Raw genomic sequence first — 23,237 nt, 5'->3', positions numbered from 1 at the left:
TCCTTGAGAGCATTGCAAGTGTAGGATGACTGATGATTTCACTGCTTCTCCTTTTGTCTTGGCAGCCATCACGTGTCCAACCAACAGCCACTACGAGCCCTGTGCTGCAGCTTGCCCTGCTACATGTGTTAACCCAATGGCACCTGTTACGTGCACCTTGCCGTGCGTGGAGGGATGTGTATGCGACAGCGGGTACCTGCTCTACAACAAGCAATGTGTGCCCAGCCAGCAGTGCGGGTGCTGGCACAACGGGCAGCATTATCCGGTGGGCTCAGAGTTCTGGACGGACAACACCTGCTCGTCCAAGTGCACGTGTCCCGCACGAGGAGGCAAAGTCCAGTGCTCCAGTGCATCGTGCCCTGCTGGCCAGTTCTGTGGAGTGCAGAATGGGAAACCCGAGTGCCTGGATCACTCCTACGGCATCTGCCACGTCCACGGGGACCCTCACTACAACACCTTTGACCAAGTGAGGCACAACTTCATGGGGAACTGCACGTACACGCTGGCCAAAGTGTGCTCCAACACCTCCGTGCCCTACTTCAACGTTGAGGCAAAGAACGAGCATCGTGGCAACCCCCGGGTGTCCTACGTGCGTGAAGTCATGGTCGATGTGTACGGAGAGCGCATTACCATTCTCAAGCAGGAGAGGAGCCGAGTGCTGGTAAGGGAGTGGGGCTGGCGTGTGCGTGGTGGATCGCCAAGGCGGGGCTGGCTTTTTTGGGCAGGGTCTGATGTGCAAGCAGCAGGAGTTTCTGTGTGAGAAGGGAGCCTGTTCCCACGGGGCTGACGCCCCCAGGGAGTCCACGGTGCATTGCGTTGTGTCTGCCCCAGGTGAACGGTGTGTTCCGGACCTTGCCGGTGAGCGCAGCAGGAGGAGCCATCACCGTGAGCAGTAGCGGCCGCTACGTCGTCCTGCAGACGGACTTCAGCCTCCAAGTGTCCTACGACGCTGACCACTCGGTGGAGGTGAAGGTGCCCACCAGCTACTTCAACCTGACCTGTGGCATGTGCGGGAACTTCAACAACTGGAGAGAGGACGATTACATGATGCCCAACGGGCAGCAAGCTGCAGACTCCAATGCGCTGGGGGAGAGCTGGCAGGTGCCAAGCGATGACAGTGACCCCAGCTGCGGCGTGCCACCACCAACGGAGCCCTGCCCTGCGGATGAGGAGAAGCTCTATGAGTCCGAGCAGTTCTGTGGCATGCTGACAGCCAGACCAGGCTTTTTTGAGAGTTGCCACGCCGTGATCAACCCGCAGAGCTACTTTGAGGCCTGCTCCTACGACCTCTGTGCCATGGGTGGTGTGCAGGAGGTGCTGTGTGGTGCACTGGAAGCCTACGCTGACGCATGCCAGGCAGCTGGTGTGACTCTGCTCCCCTGGAGGAATGCCACCTTCTGCCGTGAGTACCCACCTTTGGATTGCCAGAGGGAAATGGGGCCCTCCCTGCCGTCCTGTAGCCCTGGCCACTTCTTTGGTCTTTCCCTTGGCAGAAGGTATTCCCTTCCTTGTGGGCTTGCTGGCCCTAATGTTTCCTTCCCTTTGCAGCCCTGCCATGCTCTGCCAACAGCTACTATGACCCTTGCATGACTGGCTGTCCTGCCACCTGCGTTGACCGACAAGCCCCGCAGAACTGTTCCAAGCCCTGCATGGAGGGCTGTGCGTGTGCCTCTGGCTTCCTCCTCAGCGGTGACACCTGTGTGCCTGAGGCCCGCTGTGGCTGCCTCTTTGAGGACAATTACTACAGCGTGAGTGGAAACCCTGCCCTGTCTCCCTCCCCTCCCACGGCACTGCTTTGCATCTCCTTCTGTGTCTGACGTGCTTGGGGTTTCTCTGCCTGCAGGAAGGCGAGTCCTTTGTGAACGAGAACTGCTCTCGCCAGTGCCGTTGTGAAGCCAGCGGCCAGATGGTTTGCTCTGCGTTGTCCTGTGGTGAGGAGGAGGTCTGCAAGATCCAGAACGGCCAGCGGGGCTGTTTCCCAGCCAGCACGGCTCTGTGCCACATCTATGGCGACCCGCATTACAACACCTTCGATGGGAAGCTTCACCACTTCCAGGGCTCCTGCAACTACACAGCAGTGACGGCCTGTGACAACTCCTCCCTTGGCTTCAGCATCACCATTCGCAACGAACATCGGGGCAACCCGAGCTGGACGGCTCTGAACTCTGTGGCACTGTCCATGGAAGGCCTCCACATTGCACTGCGCAAGAAGAAGGACGTCTATGTAAGCCCCTGATTTTTAGCCCAGGCAACCACAGATATCCAAAGTACCTTTACGTAGCCCGTCCCCGTCCCCTAGAAGAGCTCCATGTTCCCTGAACCTGCGGGCATGCTCACACGAGAGCACGGCAGGTCTCTGAGTGAGGCAGACACGAGTGCTGGCGCAGAGGCGGGCATCCAACTGGTTTGCCGCAGCTTTTGGTGTGCCCTCGGTAGTAGAGCAGCTGTTGTTCTTGTAGGCCTGGGCAAGGTTTCTCTTGCCGTCACATCCTGTGACTCCTGGCATCAGCATTGCGGCGAAGACCAGTGACTTGTCATCAGAGGGGCATCTCTTCATGTTTCTCTCTCCGTCTGTCTTCCTTCTTCAGATCAATGGTGTTCTGGCCACCCTGCCTGCTTCTCCAACACCCAGCGTGAACGTTTCCCTGAGTGGCTCCTACGTGCAAGTCTCTACCAAGCTGGGCCTGCAGCTGCAGTTCAACGGGGACCAGGACCTCCTGGTGAGGGTGTCGGAGAAGCACAAGGGCAAGCTGTGTGGGCTGTGCGGGACATACACGGGCAGCAAGGAAGATGACTTCAGGCGACCTGATGGGGTCGTTGTGCCTGACTTCAACGACTTTGGAGCCAGCTGGATCGTGCAGGATGATGAGTGGAAGTGAGTGCTTGTTCTGTTGCATGGAGGCCGGGCAGAGGTTTGCTGTGAGTGGCCCAAGGGAGGAGGGTTATTAAGGGCTGGCATGGGGAAGGGGGGAGGGGGCAGCTGTGGGAAAGCGTGTTTGAGCGCGTGAAAGCTCCAAGGCAGCAGGCATACGGCCCTTGCATCTCTCCCCTCTGCTCCATCCCCCATGGTGTGAGCGGTGCTCTCTCCCCGTGGGCACTGTGCTCTGGGGCCCTCAGTTTCCTCTGTGCAGAGCCCTGCGTCCCATTGGAAGCACTGTATCTCACCGTGCCTGACCCCAGAGTGAGGTAGGCCGGGCCATGGGCATGGTGGTCTTCCCAAGTTGGCATGCTCAGTGCTGCCTCTGTCATTTTCCTCAACCCCTGTGAAGCCCCAGAGGGGAACGGTGAATGTGGGTCGCATTGCTGACCCTTGCAGACGGCAGCTTCGTGTGCCTCGTCTTCAGGAGGGACGTGGATTCCACAAAGACTCAAGTTTCTGCCAGTGCAGAAAGGTTGTGGCTCAGGTTCACAGGCTGCTGAGAGCTCAGGGCTGTCTCTCTGCTTTGCAGCTGTGACACGACCATCGTCCCGCCTGTGTCCTGCTCCCCGTCAGAGGAGGAGGCAGCTCACAAGAAGTGTGAAATGCTCACACAAGCCGGTGGCCCGTTTGAGCCATGCCACGCAGTTCTGCCACCCCAGGAGTACTTTGAGAGCTGCGTCTATGACCAGTGTGGCACAGGTGGCAGCACAGATCAGCTGTGCAGTGACCTGAGTTCCTACGCTGAAGCCTGTGCTGCGGCAGGGGTTGTTCTGGGAGACTGGAGCGCTGGCACGGTCTGCGGTGAGGCATCGGCTTGGTTTCTATTCAGGAGTTATCACTAATAATTTCTTGCATTTCTACTTCACAAATGAATGCTCGGCTTCCCTTTTTTGGTATCTGAGATTTGAGATTTCTTTCCTACCCACTACCGCTGTGAATCAGCTGGTTTTGCATCGCATTTTGCAGACTGACAGTTTGGAATTTCCATTACTGTCCTGTGTTGTCCTGCACAGTGTCTTCTTAAGGGCGTTGCTTGTCCTTAGACCTGAAGCAGCACGGCCCAGCCTGTGGTGTCGGTAGCTTTTTGCCTTTATGAAGGCAAGCATTTCCAGAGGGAGGCTGGGCCGTGGTACCACACTGCACATCAAGAGAGACTTCAGACTTGCTGCCTCTCTGCCTTGAAGTGCTTCTTGCAGTATCAGTTAGAAAGGCTTTCAAGTTGTGGGAAATCATTGGTGATATTGAGCCCAGGAGAGAGCCCCATCCCTCCCGGGAGACTCAGCAAGGTAGCACCAGTAGAGATGGAGAGAAGAAGGCTGGGGAACCCTGATGAAATTGAGGGAGAAAGGAAGAAGCCTTGAGCAATGAACGCTGTGCAATACCCGGGGTGAATTGCATTTGGTTGACCATCGTCACCTGGCCGTAATCGCGGCAGGGATATAGGTGTGCCCTGCGGGACACTGGGGAAAGGTTTGCACACTCTCACTTTTAAAACTCTGCTTTCCTTTCTGCACCATATCCAGCTTCCCCAGCAGCCTGCAATTTCTCCTGCACGTTTGATGTTGACTTCTGCGAGTGGGTCCAGGAGCCGTCCAGCAGCATTGACTGGATAAGGCACAAGGGACCAACGCCTTCTCCAGATACCGGCCCTTCCTTTGACCACACGACTGGAGGTAGGAACATCAACCAGCACACGGTGGACATTCAAGCAGAGTGGTGTCTCTGCAAAGATGGTGACAAACATCTTCTAAGTGCAAATACAAACGGTATATACCCTGGCCTCGATCCAGAGGCCTTTGTAGCACTCTCTGCCAGGGTCAGAGCCTTCTTTCAAAGAAGCTTTTCTGCCCTCGGATCAGTCTGGTGTAATCAGAACAGGGAATGATCTGCCAGGCAAGGAGGTCACTAGTATAAAACGTGGTGCCGGGCTGTCTCAGGGAAACAGGAACAGCGTCTTTTAGGGGACGCTGGCTTCTTCTCCAGGAGCCGCTGATGAGTGCCCCCAAAGCTGCAGAGCCATGGTAGGATTGAGGGGATGCTTTGGGGGTGACGGCGTTTCCCACATCAAGCCATACAGCTGTCAGGGCCCAGAGAGCCGGTTTCCTTCCAGTGTCTTAGGGCTGAGGGAACTGTGGCAAGTGAAGGACAATCTCTTGCTCTTGACTCCCTATCCGTGCCTCGAACTGCCACAGGATGTGCTCCCAAGACACACAGGGGTTTTTTTCCCTGGGGCTGTTGTGTAGGCTTGATGTTGCATGACGGCGTGGCTGGCACTTTGTTTCAGATGGCTACTACATCTACCTGCATGGCGACGATCCCTACCCTGGCTTTGTGTCACAGCTGGTCAGCCCGGTGTGCAATTCAACGGGACCACACTGCTTCCGCTTCTGGTATCACATGTATGGAGTGGCTGAAACCATGGCCCTGCGGGTGTATGTGGCTCAGGACGGGGAGCTACTGGAGGTCTGGAAAAGCGTTGGGAACCACGGGGACAGATGGATCTTGGGAGAGGTCACAGTGCATAGTACAGGAAACTTGCAGGTAGGGACAGTGGCTCTCTGATGCAGAGTGCTGCAGAATGTCACTCGGAGTGTATGGCCGGAGCTAACGGTGGAAACCAACCTTTCCCTTAGCTTGTCCTTGAGGGAGAATGGGGGGAAGATTTCCGCAGCGACGTAGCACTGGATGATCTGTCCATTGAACAGGGATACTGTCCAGGTACGTGACACTGCCTGGGGAAAGGCAGCCTGCTTGTTTTGCCAGTCGATGAGTTTTCTGCCTTGAGCAGGACGTGCGCAAGCAGCATTGACTGGCATGTGCCACTGTGTCTTTTGCAGGCGATGTGACCCCAACTCCACGCCCTGGCACCACCACACCTGGGACAGGAACCTCCACACCAACACCACAGCCAGGCTCAGGTGAATGGAGGAGAGCGGTTGTTGGGACGCAGTGCTTTTAGCATTGTAGGAGGGGGAGAAGCGCTAGAAGGTGGTGTTGATAACTGAAAGATTTCTCTTTATATTCTTCCGTTCTTTAATGTTTCATATCAAATGAACAAAGCAATGATGTTGTATATCTTATGTAGTGTTTCGTCTTGGTTTCCATCATGGCTCCTTTCCTTCAGCAGTGATGCTGGAAAAACACTAGAATTGCAAACATTTTGTAGAAGAGCCCCTCATTTAACACTACCCAGTGCCTTCATTGTCGTGGCACTGGGCTGCTTGGGAGTGGTACTCTGGCAGCTGGGAAGAAAACTGCCATGTTGATTCTCATCTCCTCTACCTCTCTCTTGCAACAGGTCCATCAACACCAAAACCTGGGACACCCTCGCCAGACATCACTACGCCGCCTCCACACCCAACAACAACCACACCAAGCTCAGGTATTGTCATGACCTGTGCCCATTCTGTACTGTTTCTGACATATGTTTTGCAGATTTCCTTCAGGGCTGATGGCTACGGTATGGTACGGCTGTAGTACAGAGGTTGTGGTTTCCTTTTCCCCCAGCCATGCTACTGGGAGAGTAGTCGAGTGGCACAGTTTTCTTAGCAGAGTCTCTGTGTACGCCTTCTCCAGCCTGTCCAGTGCCTTCATTGTCGTGGCACTGGGCTGCTTGGGAATGGTACACTGGCAGCTGGGAAGAAAACTGCCATGTTGATTCTCATCTCCACTACCTCTCTCTTGCAACAGGTCCATCAACACCAAAACCTGGGACACCCTCGCCAGACATCACTACGCCGCCTCCACACCCAACAACAACCACACCAAGCTCAGGTATTGTCACGACCTGTGCCCGTTCTGTACTGTTTCTGACATATGTTTTGCAGATTTCCTTCAGGGCTGATGGCTATGGTTTGGTACGGCTGTAGTACAGAGGTTGTGGTTTCCTTTTCCCCCAGCCATGCTACTGGGAGAGTAGTCGAGTGGCACAGTTTTCTTAGCAGAGTCCCTGTGTACGCCTTCTCCAGCCTGTCCAGTGCCTTCACTTTCGTGGCACTGGGCTGCTTGGGAATGGTACACTGGCAGCTGGGAAGAAATCTGCCATGTTGATTCTCATCTCCACTACCTCTCTCTTGGAACAGGTCCATCAACACCAAAACCTGGGACACCCTCGCCAGACATCACTACGCCGCCTGCACAAACGCCATCCACTCCCCATCCAAGCTCAGGTATTTTTGTTTGCCATTCCCATTTCTTTCTGCCCGTTTTACATGTTCAGTTTTCTTACTTCAGTTCCAACAGCCAAAGTAATAGCTTTATGCTCGAGTGTCAGAGGTTTTGCTTAATTTCCATATTTGATATGATTACAGAACTCTTGACAGCAGTTGCAGCAGTTCATTCCCTCTGCCAAAACATAGGAGCCAGCCTTCTAATGTTTTCGTGTTGATTCTTTCTGTATATTCAGAAGTCGTCTTTCAGAATTGGCCACTACAAATTCACTGATTCACTTTTATATACTGATGTCTTAATATCCTTTTTCTCGTATTTCTTCTTTGTCCTCTAGCAGAGGTTTCACGTACACCAGAGTACATACTCTTTTTGGTTACAAAGACTGGAGTCTAGCCCAGGCTTTGGAATGTTTTGTTTTCAGTCTCCTTTCTGGTTTTGGCAGTAGTAGTTGTTGACATTTAGTTGGATGTTCATGATTTGGATCAATTCCTATGTATCATGTTTCGTATGGTGTGTCTCCAATATACTGAAAATGAGTCCCTGGATCAGATGGCTTGCTCTTCATGAATTGCCGCAGAATGTGGGTGATTTCCACTTATGTTAGAAGGGTAGTCTCTTCTGTGGAAAGTTTGCATACCTCCTTTGTATTCTGTTCTTGACTGTAGCCATCACTATCACAGCTGAGCAACAATTAGGAAGTAAAACAAAGTGACTGCAGCATTTACAGCAGAGATTCAGAGGAAACTATTCTGTCTTTCTTCCCAGGCCATGCTTCCTGCAGTGCCTCTGGGGATCCACATTACAACACTTTTGACCACAGAGTTCATAATTTCATGGGAAACTGTTCTTACACCCTCTCCAAAGTGTGTAACATCTCTCAGAATATTCCGTACTTTGATGTGTCTACAACAAATGAGCACAGAGGATCCAACACCAAAGTCTCTTATGTGAAGTCAGTACAAGTGGAAGTGTATGGCTACCAGATTTCTATGCTGAAAAGCAAGAAAGTGAATGTAAGAAAATACTTGTTTAAAATACATTTTCAAACTAACATGCAGATAATTAACTTTTGGGGGATTTTTTTGTTTGTTTGTTTTTTGTATAATTTATAGTAGTTTTTCTCTTGTCATTGGATACATGCACCTCTTCTAGTGAGATTTCAAAAAAATTTGCTTAGATGAAATATTTTCTAATTGTGTCTCATACTCTTTGTGCACAAAATGACATCTTTCACTAAACTATTCCTGTTTCTTGTAGTTGGATGATTTCCAGCAGCCACACACTAACTTTTACAACTTGCTGTGTAGGTGAATGGCAGCAGAATGAACCTACCCATATTTATTGAAAAGAAGATCAGTATTCAAAATAGTGGTGGTTATGTTCTCTTGGAAACAGACTTTGGACTGTGGGTGAGATATGATGGAAATCACTATGCAGAAGTCTCTGTGCCCTCTGATTACAGTGGTCTGCTCTGTGGTCTGTGTGGTAAGTCATAGTATTAATCACTTTTTAATGAGTTGTATAGACTAGCGGTTACTTAAACTTTTTTCTTAGTGTCATATTTAATCTTCATAAAACTACCATTTACCAAAGGAACCAGACTTTACAGCAGCAAAGAAAAATTACTGAATTTTTTCAGTCTCTGCACACTGTTACAAATATCTAGTGATATGTTATCTGTCTGGAATGCTTTGAGGTATAACTACAAATAATATTTTTAGCTGGATTTTAAAAATACAAAAACACAAAACTCACTTATCAGTGTAAATTAGAATGAGTAATGATTCTATTCTACCTTAGATAGGTAATGTCTAGAGTAAAACAAAGCAATGAAGGGACCAAGTATGGGTTATCCTCAGGTGAAAGACCTGATGAATAAGAAAAAATAGATACGTAATCTCAAAAATTCAAATGCCACAAAACATTAAGTGCTATATACAACACTAAAGATAGAATCCTTTGAGAGTTCTTTGAGAAAGAACAGATTAGACATAAGGGAAATATTCTACTATATTCTGTAAGAAATTCTATTACAGTAAGAACACAAAGTAACAGAGTTACAGATGATTTGTGTAGCTAATGAGAATGGGGTGTAATTGGTGTAGCAATCAGTCATTTTTCACCAGTCATGTTGGCAATGCCTGAATCTGAGAAGATTTAGTTGGAACAACATTCTGAAACCTGGGTGATTACATGAAACATACTTCAGGATGGAAATGGGATTGTAGAAATTGTAGTAGTAGCTTGTCTTACGAGTTTCTGGTTTTCTGATTATTCTTTGATCTAGATTATGTGAAATTTTATAGTTAAATTATCTCTGTGTGTTTTTTTTTCACTTTCAGTTCAGGAAACCTACCCAAGAATGTAACAATGGAAATGATACTGTTTGACTTTTAGTCCAACACTACAGTTGAGATTCAAACACAGGCACTCTTCTTATTTTGCCCAGTGCACATTGGCGTTGGATATATACTCTCACTAGTTCAACTGCAGTTCCTTTTATAGCCTGAAATGTCTGTTTGTTTTACAGGTGTGAACTTGATGTATCCTATAAATACTTTTTTTTTTTTTTTTTTTTTTTTTTACCCTCACAGGTAATTACAATGGTGATCCAAATGATGACAACATAAAGCCTAATGGTGACATTGCAAGTAATTCCAATGAACTTGGACAAAGCTGGCTTGTACCTGAGAATAACACCATGTATGTACAGGAATCCAATCACATTTGCTAATCAAACTCTATGAAATCAAATATCTATCCACTCACCGGCTTTGTCATCCGGGTACTATTCTGCATCTTCCAAACACCCACTAGAAGTAGGAAGCACCCTCTTCTAATTAAAGCAGAAAAGAGAAGAGGGGTTGCATCCTTTAAGCCTTGTTTTCGAAAGCAAGAACTGACTATGGGAGTCAGGTGTGATTTCCGTCCAGCCCCCTGACTGGAAACCATTAACTTACTGGATCCCATAGCTCTTTTTTTTTTTTTTTTTTTTTTTTTTTTTTTCCCAGCAAGAACAGTCTTAATTATCCCAAAAGGCATTGAGCATTCATTCAGAAATGGGATCATATCAGCCATTCAAAGAAGCTAGATAAAGTCTTCTGACTGTAACAAAACGCACCCTGTTATGTGGGTTTATTGTGTATCAGAATTCCACAAAAGATCCGGTAGTAAGAGATGTACATAAACACTTTATTTTGTTTGCTTTCACAAGGTGCTCTATTGGAACAGAAGACCAGTGTGATGCTGTGCTGGAGAGTGAAGCAAAGAAGAATACAGCATGTGGCATGATCACAGATCCAACAGGTAGAATGCTTATAGTTGTCTTTCTGCCCGTTGTTCTGAACTTACACTGAATGTGTATAAAATCTTCAGTGCAAATGGCCAAAATTAAATTAATAGGTCAAGATATGTCAACTGATGAGACAGTGCAAAGATGTTCATGTAGATTATGTGAGAATGATCAGCAGATCATTGCTGCTCTTTGATTTATAGTGACTTGCATTCTGCTTTCTAAATGAAATAGTTCAGAGGGCACTGTCATTGCATAAATTATAGATACTTCATCTGAAATTCTGTAGACGTTTCCCACATTAGAGATCCCCTGAAGTTGTTTGTAATTATTGGTTTGCCTAGCCAGCAGGTCCTAATTTATGTACGCTGTGTTGTGTAAATCACACCGGGAGAAGAAATGAGCCTGATCCAGCAGGCCAGGTTTTATTGTATGTGCTCATTTTCAAATGTTGGTTTAACTTACTAAACAAAGTCAGACTGAAAAACTCATTTCATTTGCTATGACATACAATAGACGACGATGGTGATACATTCCCCATTTTTTTTCTGTCCTCTATATATCTTTCTTTGTTTACACAGGAATCTTCAAGGATTGCCACAACAAAGTGCCTCCAGAAAATTTCTTCAATAATTGTGTTTATGACATGTGTTTCACTGAGGGACAGGCAACATCCTTATGCTATGGACTGCAGGCCTATGCTGAGTCTTGTATCAGTGCTGGAATATGTATAGAGTGGAGAAACGCTACTCTTTGCCGTGAGTGCTGTGATTTATAAATATTTATTCTGTATTTAAACTTTAAATTATTCACATTCTCCTCCATCTTTTTCATGTATGATATCTCATTGTATGTAGTGCTTCAAGTATAGTCTTTTGGTTGTCGGGAGCCTGCTTTACCTTAAGTACTATTCCAGTATTTATAAAATAATTTGAATGAACTTTTGGATACATTCGGGTCTAATTCTTCAAATATTTATAATTTCCTATTAGTTTATTGGAAAGTTTGAATTATAGTCCATTGTATCTTACGTGAGCTTCTACATTGGGAGAGTAACTATTACTTTGCTTTGCTGAAAATCCACCATCCGCAAAGCAAACATAGCTGATAAATCTAGGCTTTCAATATTCATTGATGGCTTTTGGAAAAAATTGGTTAGTAAGATATTTTAAGATACAGGTGTTTCTAGCAAGTTTACATAAGTATTCTCATTTATCTCCAGACTAATTATGTTTTGAACAATATTATGGCAGGAGCTGCTCAGTTTGGTAAAAGAATGATTTTAGAACGGCCCTTGATTAAAAGCACACATAAGTCAACCCTAGGACAGAGCACTGACCATTTGTCTATAAAGAGAAGATAGAAGAAGAAAATAGCTTCAAAGCCCAGAACTCAGATTGAAAGTATAGACTTCCATGCTCTACAGTCCAAGGCCATATTCCACAACTTAAATACCTATGGCTTGGTTATGGTGTTAGAGAAGATGGCTGCTCAGTCATATTAGTAGGACTGTCTCTCAAATGCTCCTTCCATCAGTAGTTCAAACAAAAAATCGATTAGGAATCTGAAAAAGGTAGATGACTGGTGACATTTGCTGTCAGAGATCCTACCGTAGTTACGGAAGTGAATGAGACTCACATGTGGTGATATTTCACAGATTACCACATAAATAGTGTTTAGGTGTTTTTTTCAGACCATGGGAATAGACAAATGCTTCAAGACTTCTGTAAAATACTGTATTTTCCCTGAGGAGTGGGAGGGGTGTAAGAGCACAATGTATTTTCTCAGGGGATCTCAATGGAAAAGAATCTGATTTACAGATCCATTTTTAAATGTGATAGGTGTTCAGATAGTAACTGCAGTAACAGAAATACACCAGCTGGTACATGAAGAGATGCTCCTGTTCCCTGAATTGAGTGACTTGAGTAGTCAGAAAATAACAGAGCTTGAAGGAGTGAAATGCTCTATTTAATCCCTGGATATGAGTAGCCTTGAGAGTTGTGATTCAAGCTAAAGCTTTATGAAATTTACTATTGTCCACTATACTGCTGAAAATGGGGTTTAGATCCATGTAATGCAAACTGGATTTGAAAAGATGTGATCCCTCCTGCAGCCTTATATCTTCCCTGGCCAACCCAAGCTTTTTAACCAGCTCCTTCCTGTTCTCTCTTTTCTGTCTTAAATTGCCCAAAGGTGGGAGGACAGAACATACATGGTTCTGACTCTGATGAAACTTGAAAGCAGTGCCTCAGCAACTTTTATCTGTCATGACATAGCTTCACTGTACATACTTAGGGGTTTTATCTTTTCCATGCTCCTCTTTTCCATGACCTCCCTACTGCCCTCTGTCGCCTACTAGTGATCTTCAGGGCTTTGAACACAGCTAAGCTGTTTTCATAAAAAACTAGCAAGCAGCTCTACACTGCTGCTGTAATCCTGTTTAGATACTAAAGGCAGCCAAAACCAGAAAGATTAGTTTCCAGCACATCCAGATGTCATTAAACCTCCAGAAGAAGGATTACAGAACAAAGCACATTTAGGTTTGTATGATCACGTCAGCCCTACGCTCAAGGCAAGCCTGCAGTGTTTGACTTCCCAAGTGAGATAAGTGCAGGCTGACCTACTAGTCTTGCCCATCAGTGCCAAATGCCACTCACCATCTCACGGAGCAAGAAAATTCTTGGTAATCAGTACTCTCCAGTGTCAGACTCTCATGCAACATTTCTCCTAATTTTCAGGAGCAAACAGTGAAAATGAAAGCATCAGGATAATTTTTATAATAATTTTGTCCTTTTTAGTGATCTTATTTTTTCCTTTTTCCTCCAGCAATGTCCTGTCCTGGAGGCAGCATCTACAAAGGCTGTGGAACTAGGTGTCCCTCTACTTGTGTGAGCTCCTCGGCTTCTAATACCTGTAGCTCATTGCCAGTGGAGGGTTGCTTCTGTAAGGACGGCTATGTTCTGAGTGGAGACACATGTGTGCCAGAAAGCAACTGTGGTTGTGTTGATGACAAAAACCACTATCACGAGGCAAGTTACCGTAGACAGTATTTAAAGAAAAAAAAAAAAAAAAAAAAGAAAGTACAAATTATCTCAATTGCTATCACTGTGAGAAAAAAACACTATCACAATTGCTATTTACACTGTTAATAATAGTAAAAAAGATTCACTTTGCCAACCTTTTTGATCACTGAGTTCTGTGGTCATAACTGAAGAAAATGATCACATATCGTGCACATTCAAATACTAGTAATTAGATTGTCTCTCATGGCATCACCATCCTATTTATCTTATAGTATATAATTCTACATATTTTTTTCTCCTCAGCTGGGTGAAAGCTGGTTCACCAGTTATTCCTGCACAGAACGCTGCACTTGCAATGCTAATAACGTGATTGCTTGTTCAGTCTGGGAGTGTGGAGTACGAGAGGAATGCAGTGTTAAGGATGGTGTGCTGGGCTGTCATTCCAATGGTAAGTCCTCGCAGAAAATTCTTCCCAGTGTCAATTCCATGATTAGATTCTTATTCTCTCTCTAACCTTCTCATAAATATATTTTCATATGTGATGGCAAAGATAATTCCAACTAACTGCTGATAGTAGTAAGATACAAGAAGACATGATGGTCTGTCTTGCAATCACTGATTTTCTTCTACTGTAATTGATATCTGCAAAAATTGATGCTGCCTGCCAACAGCCTGTAAGGTCCCTTGGATTCTTTTTATCTTGATCATACAAATTCAAGAAACAAATCACCAGTGCTACAAGTTCTAAATTTGGGACTGAGAGCCATTTCTGAGAGACTGCTTGTTAGCAAGTTTCTGACATAATTATGTATACAGATACATATTTATTTACATTCATATTGATACTTATATTTACTCATATATTTATGTATTCTCATATTACTGCATAGGAAAGCTCTGGATTACTCTTAATTAGCATGCATTATGTCTACAACAGCATATAGAAACAGATAAACAGATTGATTTGTTGACAAATTGCCAGTTTGTATGCAATAATTAAATTAAATTTAGGAGATATCTACTGGAAATTTCTCATTTCCAGGTAAATGCCATTGCTGTGAATCTGAAATACCTCGTTGAAAGTTTCTCCTTGTAATAATGATGAGGATTAAGTTGATGCGCTAATACAAATGTCTGTGATCAGTTGAGTCCATGGTGAAATCCAGTCCAGAATCCTTATATCATTTTTTTCACTTTCAGGCCAAGTAACATGTCAGGTGGCAGGAGATCCCCACTATTTCACTTTTGATGGATTGATGTACACATTTGTGGGTACCTGCACCTACACTTTGGTTAAGTCTGTCAGCTACAATGTCAACCCAATAACCATCCTTGGCAAGAATGAAGACCGAGGGCTAAGAGGGGCCACATACCTGAAAGAGGTCTACATAGATGTGTATGGCACACGAATCACCCTTCGGAAAAGCAAAGAAATCCTGGTAGGTGTTAGCGCTATTTATTCCAGTAAGAGTTATCTTAAAATCAGCTCCCTACAGTAGCTGTAGGAAAAAGGACCTCTATGTTTCATAAGAAACATGTATGTATATCCTTAGTGTTTACACACATCTCCCTTAAGTTGATGTTGTGGGGAAACATAGTTTTTGACCATTTCCCAAGGCTTGTCTTCTAGTTTCATTGTTCTATTAGCCTATCTTGGAGATAGAGACGAGAGCCTCTGGATCTGAAAACTGTTGTCTGAACTAAAGAATGTACCTCCCCACTTCATTAACTGTTGTCAGCTCAGTCATCTATAGCTAGAGCCTGCCCAGCTCACCTCAGTTGAAAAGATGATTTTTGCAACCTGTAGGTGGAATATGTAATAGTGAAAGTGTGAAGAATCTAAAACTGTCAGAGTAATCTTCAGCACCCCAAGGAATATAGATTCGAGCAGAAAAGCATTCATGGGAGATCATCCATACTGACAAATGATTTATGTCTCCAGCTGAACAATGAGAGGGTCTACACTCCAGTGGAGAACCGTGTGCGGGGTGTGTCCATTGGAAATATTGGCAATTACCTAGTAGTGGAAACAGACTTTGGTGTGATAGTGAAATATGATGGTGATGATCATCTGGAAATAACCCTCCCACAATCTTACTTCTCAAAGGTAAGATTTACTGTGTAAACATATTGGTATTCTTTCAAAACCACTACTTGTGTATTTATTTTCATTTTCTTTGTTCTCATGTTTTGCTACTGCATCTTTCTTCATAGCTGTATTGTAACACACATCGTTTTTTTCTTATTTTTTCTCTTCACACAAATTTCCTTGTGTTCCAAAGGAGAACTGGTAGAAAATGACCCAGCTAGGGGAATAAATTCAGCTTATAGAATTAAATGACTTGAAGTCTTAGAGTGTCATAGCATCTATTTATTCTCTATTGTTGCAGTCAGTATGTCTGAAATATTTAGTACAGGGCTGATCGTCATTAGTGTTTCAACCTCATCATTCCAGAGGCAATGATTAAAAACTTACTGGGGAAGCTGGTGTAGAGCAGATTGTTTTTAGAGTATAGTTCTTGTTTGCTTGCAGGTACAAGGCATGTGTGGTAACTTCAACGACAATTATAAAGATGATCTGTCCTTGCCCAATGGTACAATTGTCAGTGTCACACAGTTTGGAAATAGCTGGAAAGTGGAAGAAGACAGTGATGCAGGGTAAGCATTACTTCATACTTTCCATTTTTCTTTGGAACACTCTTCCTCTAATTGCCTTATCTATTTTATGAGTCCGTAACATACAAACAGTGCGTATGAGATTTTTCTCTTCTTTAGTTAAAAGCTCAAAAGAAAAAACCATCACCACCAGAAATCACCATACAGGCCAGATGGAAACGACAGCCATTTTACTGATCCACACACACACTTGGGGAATTAACTTTGGAGTAGTCCACAGTGTGGATACAGCCTATGTTTATTTTACACTGAAAAAAATACTTAGAACAGGAGGATGGAGTTCAGGAACAGTGATGGCCAGATGTCCCCTAAGGTACAGAGAGCCTAGCATAGTAACACAGTTTGTACAACCATGGGTTCAACAGCCAAAGCCCATGCCACAGTGTCCACAGAAGGCAAGCAGTGCATGCTCATGGGTTGCAGCCAGGGTCAGCAAAGAGTCCGGATCACCACACAACTCTGCAGAGATGAGGCAGGTCCAAAGTCAAGCTGGGAAATCAGTCCTGTCGTCAGGGTCAGGTTGAGTGAGTGTAACAAAGGTCAAGAAGCAGCATGGTGATTGCCATGCAGATCTACTGCTGCTATTCTTCCACTTGTAGACAGAAGTAAGACTGCAGTCTCCAGCACTGTTTATTTAGTACCTTTCACTGGCAACAAACTTTCCAGTTTCTTTCTCAGTCTCATATATGTCTTTGAAACTCAAGTGCAGCTGTTTCTGTGTTTTCTTGCAGTTGTTTATCAGACTCAAGAGAAGATGATGTTCCTCCTTGCACTGATGAGAATAAACCAATCATTGAAAGCCAGTGCAATGTCCTAAAATCAGACAAATTCAAAGCATGTCATGATCTGGTGAATCCTGAAGACTTCATAAAGATCTGCACCTATGACATGTGTCGATATGATGGCATGAAGTCTGCTCTTTGCGACATAGTTCAGTTCTATGTGGACACCTGCAGGAATCAAGGCATCACCATTACATGGAGGAATAGCACATTTTGTCGTAAGTGTACAAAAAAATGAAAAAAAAAAGCCAGAAAATTGGATGGCTGACAGCATAAGACAAATGAGCATTATTAGGTAGACAAGTTATATAAAGGATAATTAAGACAAAATTTTCAAAATAAGCAATTCTGTTGTTATGATTTTACGACTTGGCTCTGTTGCTGAACTGTTTGCAAGCTGAACTAAACCCAGTGATAACAACTAGATGAGTTGTGGATGATAGTGTGGAGTTAGAATTGTTTTCATAATCAAATGAATGTCTTGAGATACTTCAGTGAGTCTAAAATGGAGAAATAATAGAATCACAGCATCATTTATGTTGGAAAAGATCTTCAAGATCATCAAGTTCAACTATAATAACTGTGATATAACCAGAAATAAAAAACAAAATGGGAAACTGAACTGAAGACAGGGATCAAAGCCACTCACTGACAATTCAGACCAAGTTGCTTATTAAAGGCCAAGTTCTTGCCACACTTCATCCATTCAACAAAGCTACCATCTAATTATGGAAAAAAGAAAGAAAAGAAGATAAAGTTTTTGTTTGATGAGCAAAATGATCTATAAGAAGGTCAAGTTGAAGATATCAGGCAAGAACATCTGTTTTAATGTATTTAATAACACTGCTTCTATTCTCTTTACCCACGCAGCATTGCCCTGTCCATCCCACAGCCATTACACAGCCTGTGCCTCTGCCTGCCCATCAACGTGCAATGACATCTTTGCCTCATCCCTTTGTGAGAAGACAGAATCGTGCACAGAGGGCTGTGAGTGTGATGATAATTATGTGCTCAGTAATGACAAGTGTGTTCCACTCAGCAACTGCGGCTGCAGGGATGATGACAACAATTACTACAGTGTAAGTAGTTAATTGTAGGATAAATCTCTGACAGCAAAACTTGCAGGTCCAACAGGATGAGAAAGAAAAATCTTCGGAGTCTACCATTTTAAATACATTTCATTTGTTTAGCAAAATTTGTGGGCTTAAGTTGTTAGAGGAACATGGTAATTTCCACCTTGAAGCCAACATTGAAGCATACTGGAAACTTCATAAAAGTTAATTGGGTAGTCTATCCTATTCCTGTTATGTGTTCCAATTCCCTTGTAGAAGATAAATGGACTGAGATTGCCCCTCTCTCGGTTTCTTGATAAGATTGCACCTAGATTGAGCAATTGTGGAATGGCCAGCAGGATGCACCTAGCCAGACTCCACTTGTTTTGCTACTGACTTTCTATTCCTCAGCACCTTGGTAATATAGCATAATTTGTGTCCAGGTTGGGGAGACCTGGATTACTCCGCACTGCACCGAAAGATGTCAATGTCAGCAGAATGGTGTCATCAAATGTCAGAGTTATGGATGTGATTCTAAAGAAACCTGCTTGATCAAAAGTGGAAAATACAAGTGCAATCCAACAGGTATGTACAGGCAGATATTCATCTGCTATTACATGAAGACTAGAGAAGGAGGAGGGATGTGAGTGTCTGTTCTTTCATTCATGGCACTTCCAACCTTTACGACATGAAAAGGCAGGTCTGACACTACTATTGATGACACATTATTAAGCACAAAAAAGGCCTCATTTCTCAGAATAGGAAGTTACAGTATGAGACAGGGTATTTGAAGAGAGAAGTAGAACAAGAGTTTGAAAAATCTATATACATCTAGAAACTTGGCAGGTCATTCTGGCTGATTTAAATATATATCCATTGCATTTATGAAAAATAAAAGTCTGGTATGTACAGCTATTAATCCTTTGGCAATTAATTTTTTATTTTCTCCTGCATATTGATTTGAAAATACGAATAATAGAGGCAAAATAGGACAGAATAGATCTCAACAGATACTTAATAGCCAATCTCAGTGCTTTTCATCCAGTACTTGTTTTGACTGAATTCTTACACTGAGATGTTGGCCCTGCTATATTATGGTTAATCCCAAGTCCTCATGGTAACTTGGACAGTTTAGTAGGTATCTTGTTGCCTAATGCCTCTACACTTCAATTTTCAAGAATAGGATGGCATAGGTCCTATTGTATTGATGATCAGTGCAGAAGCATGGAGCAAATCCAGCTTCTCCTTGCTCCCTTTTCACAGAATGTCACAGTTGAAATACCACAGCAGTCTTAAGGAATTGGCTTTGCACACTGCAGTCAAAGAGAATACTTAGATGATAGTCCTTGCATCTGAAAGGTCTGGTGAACCCAATGACCAGTTTAGTAACCTGAAAAGAGATCAGTGTTACAGCAGTTACACTGTCTAATTTCAAAATTAGATACTGCTTGTCATGTTCAAATAATTTTGTAGTAATATATTGCTGAGGATTATGAAACCAACATCTTTACGAGCCCACTGCAAGCCATGTTATGTGGCAGTCATTCCTCTGCAGAGAACCGATGTGTACAGCTTAGTGTCTATAAAGGTAATAAACCCTACTGCCATGCTTTGGTTCTATTGGTTCCCATTGGTTCTCAGCAGAAGAATGAGTTTCTCTGGTTGGCTCTCCATCTGAGTGCCCATTTGCTAGGGTGATGCCTGAGCACCCATCTTTATTTTGAGAGGATTGCATGTCAGCAGCGATTATTTTTATCTAATCTGTATTAATCAGATTTATGCATAAGATTTGGCATGTGCATTCAGATTGGAAGGCAATGAAACTCTTTTTCTTTAGGTTTCGGGAAGTGCCGGATCATAGGCGATCCACATTATATCACATTTGATGGTTTGGTGCACCACTTCCAAGGGAAATACACATACATTCTGACTCAGACCATCCCTGACCTACCTGATACTCTGACACAGTTCAGTGTCGAAGGCATGAACTATCCTCTTCGTCTGAATCGACGCATTACTTACCTGAAAGAGGTCATCATCAACGTTTACAATCACGAAGTGCGATTCAGGCAAGGCAAGCAAATACTGGTAAGTCTCTCACTGACTGCAGAGCACAGACAAAGGTTCTCCTTTGTAGTAAAACTGACAAATAAAAGGTTTGTTTTAAAGAATGTAAGTATTAAAGCTAACAGTGTTACTACAGCAGTACTATGGGGCAAAAGTGTGGTTTTAGTTGTGTTGTTTTTTTCTAATGCTGTGAAAGATAGATTCTACTTAAAATGAATAAATAAATGGACATTTAGGAATAAAATACCAAATATCCAAAACTTACAATAAAACCACACAAAATATGATCAGTGGTAGGGACAAGAGTGAATTATACTGGGAAAACTTCATTTCTGCCCTCTTCGTTGGTCCATAATAGTGTACATTGGCTCATACATGCATTTTTGTTCAGCAATGGAAATCTCTCAGGAATTACAATGATGTAAGAATGCTGTGTCTAGATGACTTTCCTTAATATATGATTTTATTAGTTTAAAAGTTGAATACTGCATTTTTTACCTGGTTAAAATATCATGTATTTATCATAAAACCAGAAAAGAGGAATGCTCCTTTGCAGTATTTACCTGCAAAGGAGTATCAAAGTCACATATGAATTTGGCAAGCATATCATAAGTATTAACTTATTCTTTCCTTTTTAGTTGGATGGTGTGAGGGTGAGAGCCCCTGTTCGTCCCCATGATGGTATTCGTATATATCAGAGGACAACAAGAATTTACCTGGAGACAGATTTTGGCTTATACCTGAGCTATGATGGTGATCAAAATGCAGGTAAGTGATACTAAAACAATCTGCAGGAATATTTATGCACTATGTCAAAAAATGTTATCATTACCGAGTAGGTCTAAACTCAAGGTAAAATTAGAAATTTTCACCCTTTAAGCCTGTGGTTTTTTGTGACACGAACTTCCAGAAAACTGAAACAAAAATTATTTCTCATGGAAGTTGGCACTTCTTTATCTGCATCCACCTGAATTTAGGAGAAATTCTATGTGGAGTCAGAGTGTTCTGCTATTTTTAGTGTTAAGGCCTGAGTGTTGGAAACAGAAGCAAATGACTTTAAGCAGCTGATCAGAAAGATAGGGGCAAAGTGTGGATCTGCCTCTTTCCCAGCTTAACCCGGTTACACAACTGAGGTCCTCAAGCTGAACAACTGAGAGCGCATTCTTCTACATGCTTCCTCTCAAGTGTGTTCCAAATAATCTCATTCTTTAGTGTTTCTCAGCAGGACTTCTATATCATGCATACAGAACTCATTCATGTAAGCTGAAAACACATTACCTCCTCTGTTCAAAGTGGAGTTACCCCTGCTTTACGATGTAACACAGCCATGGTATTTCTGATGATTTCAAATCCTGCATCACACTACCAGCTGCAGTCCGAATCATGGAATTCAGTACTTCACACTTTTTTTCACCTCCTCCATATATTTAGAAGAAAATATTTCTTTGTAATGGCTATTTTTTTCCTTTGAACTTTCCTAGATATAAAGCTGGCCAACACCTATAACAACAGAGTAGAAGGTTTGTGTGGTGACTTTGATGGGAGATCTAGAAATGACTTCACAAACCCAGATGGTGTTTGGCTGAAGAATGTGAATGCATTTGGTGAGAGCTGGAAGGTTCCTGTGAAAAGAACCTCTCGTTTCAGGTACCTAGTTTTCTACTTAATATCCCTGGCAAACACAGCCACTGGAAGTCAGGAAATTAAGCCACAGTTAATATTCAGGTCTAACTATGCAGCCAGATTTCTGTAACTTCTTCTTTCCTTGGTCTTCATGTGGGGACTTTTCCTACTCAACACTAAGGTGAAATATCAGTGCCTTTCCATCTTGCCAAAAGAGGCCTGAGCTGTCACTGCATTGCTTTAGTTCAGCGTCCTTCTTTGGAGTCACAGCCATTACAACAGCTAGGGCACAGGGATAAATAAGGTATCTGCCAAGCTCACGGGTCCTGGCAAAGATTAAATGCATCATTCGCTGGATGGACAGGCAGATCCTGGTTCAGTGTCATCCCTCCCTCTGGAACATGAAGGCACTTTCAAAATCCATCAAGATGAATTCACAGTTCCTCACAGAAGAGATTCTTCAAGTATCTAACTTCCCTATTTTCATGACTACATTGTGTTTTCTGATAGTACAAAAAAAAAACTGGGACATTCTTTTGAATAAAAATCAGTGTGATATTTGTGATCAGGCCACGCTGCCCTAATTAGTCCATACAGAACACTGAAACAGGGAACTAAGTTTTCTTCTCTCCTTCCAGCTTTTCAATTTGCTTTGAAAGGTCTTTGAGGTTGCTTAACCACCAGCAGAAATTATTACATTATTTGTATTTTTTTTCAGTATGTAAATAGAATTGTATTAGTCATCAGGATACAATTTAGCTGTGAAAACCTGTCCAGCAGAATAGCAGAAAGCAGCATGTAGGCTAATGTTGAGCATAGAGAGGCTCTGGAAAGTTATGTTTGGAGAAGAATTCTGACACTTCAGGCATGTAGCCAGTTCTTCAGTAAAAGGGAACATACCTCCAAGAAATGGTGGTCTACTCCAGCTGCCTAGCATTCAGTTATTATTGAATGGCTTATGTGAAGGAGGCCTGGATGAAACTTGTGTCATATAGAATGTCCATGGAAATAACAACAGCTATTCTTTTATATTTAAAAACCCATCTCCAAAATGGTAGGAATTGTTGTAGTACATCTTTGATTTACTTTATAAACCTACTTCACATTCAGTATAAAAATTGAGAGAGAAATAAGCTGACACTTCTATCACAAGGCAGAAATGCTGTTACTTGCAAACTAGTGCTATGGATGCTGGATGTACAGAGATCTGATGGTTTCATAATGACTTCATTTCCAGGCGAGAAACCACTGTGGAAGATGAGCCTGATGAGGAACCAGATACAGGGCTTTATCAAGGCTGCAGTGAAAATAAGCTGATGCAAGAAAACAGCACTTCTAAATGTCAAATTCTGACTGCATTGGACGGTCCTTTTGCAAATTGTCATTCTGAAGTCCCACCAGAGCCTTATTCCATGTAAGTGTCTGCTGCAATCTGGGCAATTTTTCTCTGCACTTCCAAAACAATTTTGGAGTTTATCTCCAATAAGAACTGTACATCTTCAGTTTCTAGGAACAGAAGATAGTGAATGTCTTTGGAGAACTGGGTCCAGAGCTTCTATTAGTTATACGTTCAGTTCCCCTTATTTGTTTTTGTTTATGTTTTTTAAATTAAGATCTGTTTTTCTATTTAGT

The 23,237-nt window shown here is 43.3% G+C and overlaps 2 protein-coding genes across 6 annotated transcripts in view; one reads left to right on the top strand and one right to left on the bottom strand.

Annotated features, from left to right (window-relative positions):
- The window catches only part of LOC100548148 (IgGFc-binding protein-like), a 64,778-nt gene that overhangs the window by 36,901 nt on the left and 4,640 nt on the right, over positions 1 to 23,237 (top strand). For 4 of the 5 annotated variants that reach the window (XM_085233059.1, XM_085233058.1, XM_085233061.1 and 1 more), the window contains 30 exons: positions 66 to 661; positions 832 to 1,402; positions 1,549 to 1,748; positions 1,844 to 2,224; positions 2,589 to 2,875; positions 3,450 to 3,721; positions 4,444 to 4,593; positions 5,205 to 5,461; positions 5,554 to 5,638; positions 5,758 to 5,838; positions 6,219 to 6,302; positions 6,611 to 6,694; positions 7,003 to 7,089; positions 7,856 to 8,103; positions 8,398 to 8,575; positions 9,685 to 9,793; positions 10,305 to 10,396; positions 10,964 to 11,140; positions 13,209 to 13,411; positions 13,709 to 13,853; positions 14,606 to 14,844; positions 15,348 to 15,512; positions 15,939 to 16,063; positions 16,813 to 17,081; positions 17,734 to 17,942; positions 18,359 to 18,500; positions 19,753 to 20,003; positions 20,621 to 20,750; positions 21,464 to 21,629; positions 22,843 to 23,019. In XM_085233059.1, coding sequence (XP_085089185.1) covers positions 66 to 661; positions 832 to 1,402; positions 1,549 to 1,748; positions 1,844 to 2,224; positions 2,589 to 2,875; positions 3,450 to 3,721; positions 4,444 to 4,593; positions 5,205 to 5,461; positions 5,554 to 5,638; positions 5,758 to 5,838; positions 6,219 to 6,302; positions 6,611 to 6,694; positions 7,003 to 7,089; positions 7,856 to 8,103; positions 8,398 to 8,575; positions 9,685 to 9,793; positions 10,305 to 10,396; positions 10,964 to 11,140; positions 13,209 to 13,411; positions 13,709 to 13,853; positions 14,606 to 14,844; positions 15,348 to 15,512; positions 15,939 to 16,063; positions 16,813 to 17,081; positions 17,734 to 17,942; positions 18,359 to 18,500; positions 19,753 to 20,003; positions 20,621 to 20,750; positions 21,464 to 21,629; positions 22,843 to 23,019 — 6,160 coding nt within the window. The remainder of the gene's footprint in view (positions 1 to 65; positions 662 to 831; positions 1,403 to 1,548; positions 1,749 to 1,843; positions 2,225 to 2,588; positions 2,876 to 3,449; positions 3,722 to 4,443; positions 4,594 to 5,204; positions 5,462 to 5,553; positions 5,639 to 5,757; positions 5,839 to 6,218; positions 6,303 to 6,610; positions 6,695 to 7,002; positions 7,090 to 7,855; positions 8,104 to 8,397; positions 8,576 to 9,684; positions 9,794 to 10,304; positions 10,397 to 10,963; positions 11,141 to 13,208; positions 13,412 to 13,708; positions 13,854 to 14,605; positions 14,845 to 15,347; positions 15,513 to 15,938; positions 16,064 to 16,812; positions 17,082 to 17,733; positions 17,943 to 18,358; positions 18,501 to 19,752; positions 20,004 to 20,620; positions 20,751 to 21,463; positions 21,630 to 22,842; positions 23,020 to 23,237) is intronic. The other variant, XM_085233060.1, reaches the window with a different exon arrangement.
- LOC100547379 (putative cation-transporting ATPase 13A5) overlaps positions 17,734 to 23,237 on the bottom strand; it is a 43,743-nt gene continuing 38,239 nt past the window's right edge. The window contains exon 30 of the mRNA XM_085233090.1: positions 17,734 to 20,044. Within this exon, the coding sequence (XP_085089216.1) occupies positions 19,967 to 20,044 (78 nt within the window). The 3' untranslated portion in view covers positions 17,734 to 19,966. The remainder of the gene's footprint in view (positions 20,045 to 23,237) is intronic.

The sequence above is a fragment of the Meleagris gallopavo genome, chromosome 11, assembly GCF_905368555.1.
Source record: "Meleagris gallopavo chromosome 11, MGAL_WU_HG_1.1, whole genome shotgun sequence".
In the NCBI taxonomy this organism is placed as follows: Eukaryota; Metazoa; Chordata; class Aves; order Galliformes; family Phasianidae; genus Meleagris; species Meleagris gallopavo.
The sequence above is the reverse complement of the archived record's forward strand: the minus strand, read 5'-3'. Positions and strand labels throughout refer to the sequence as shown.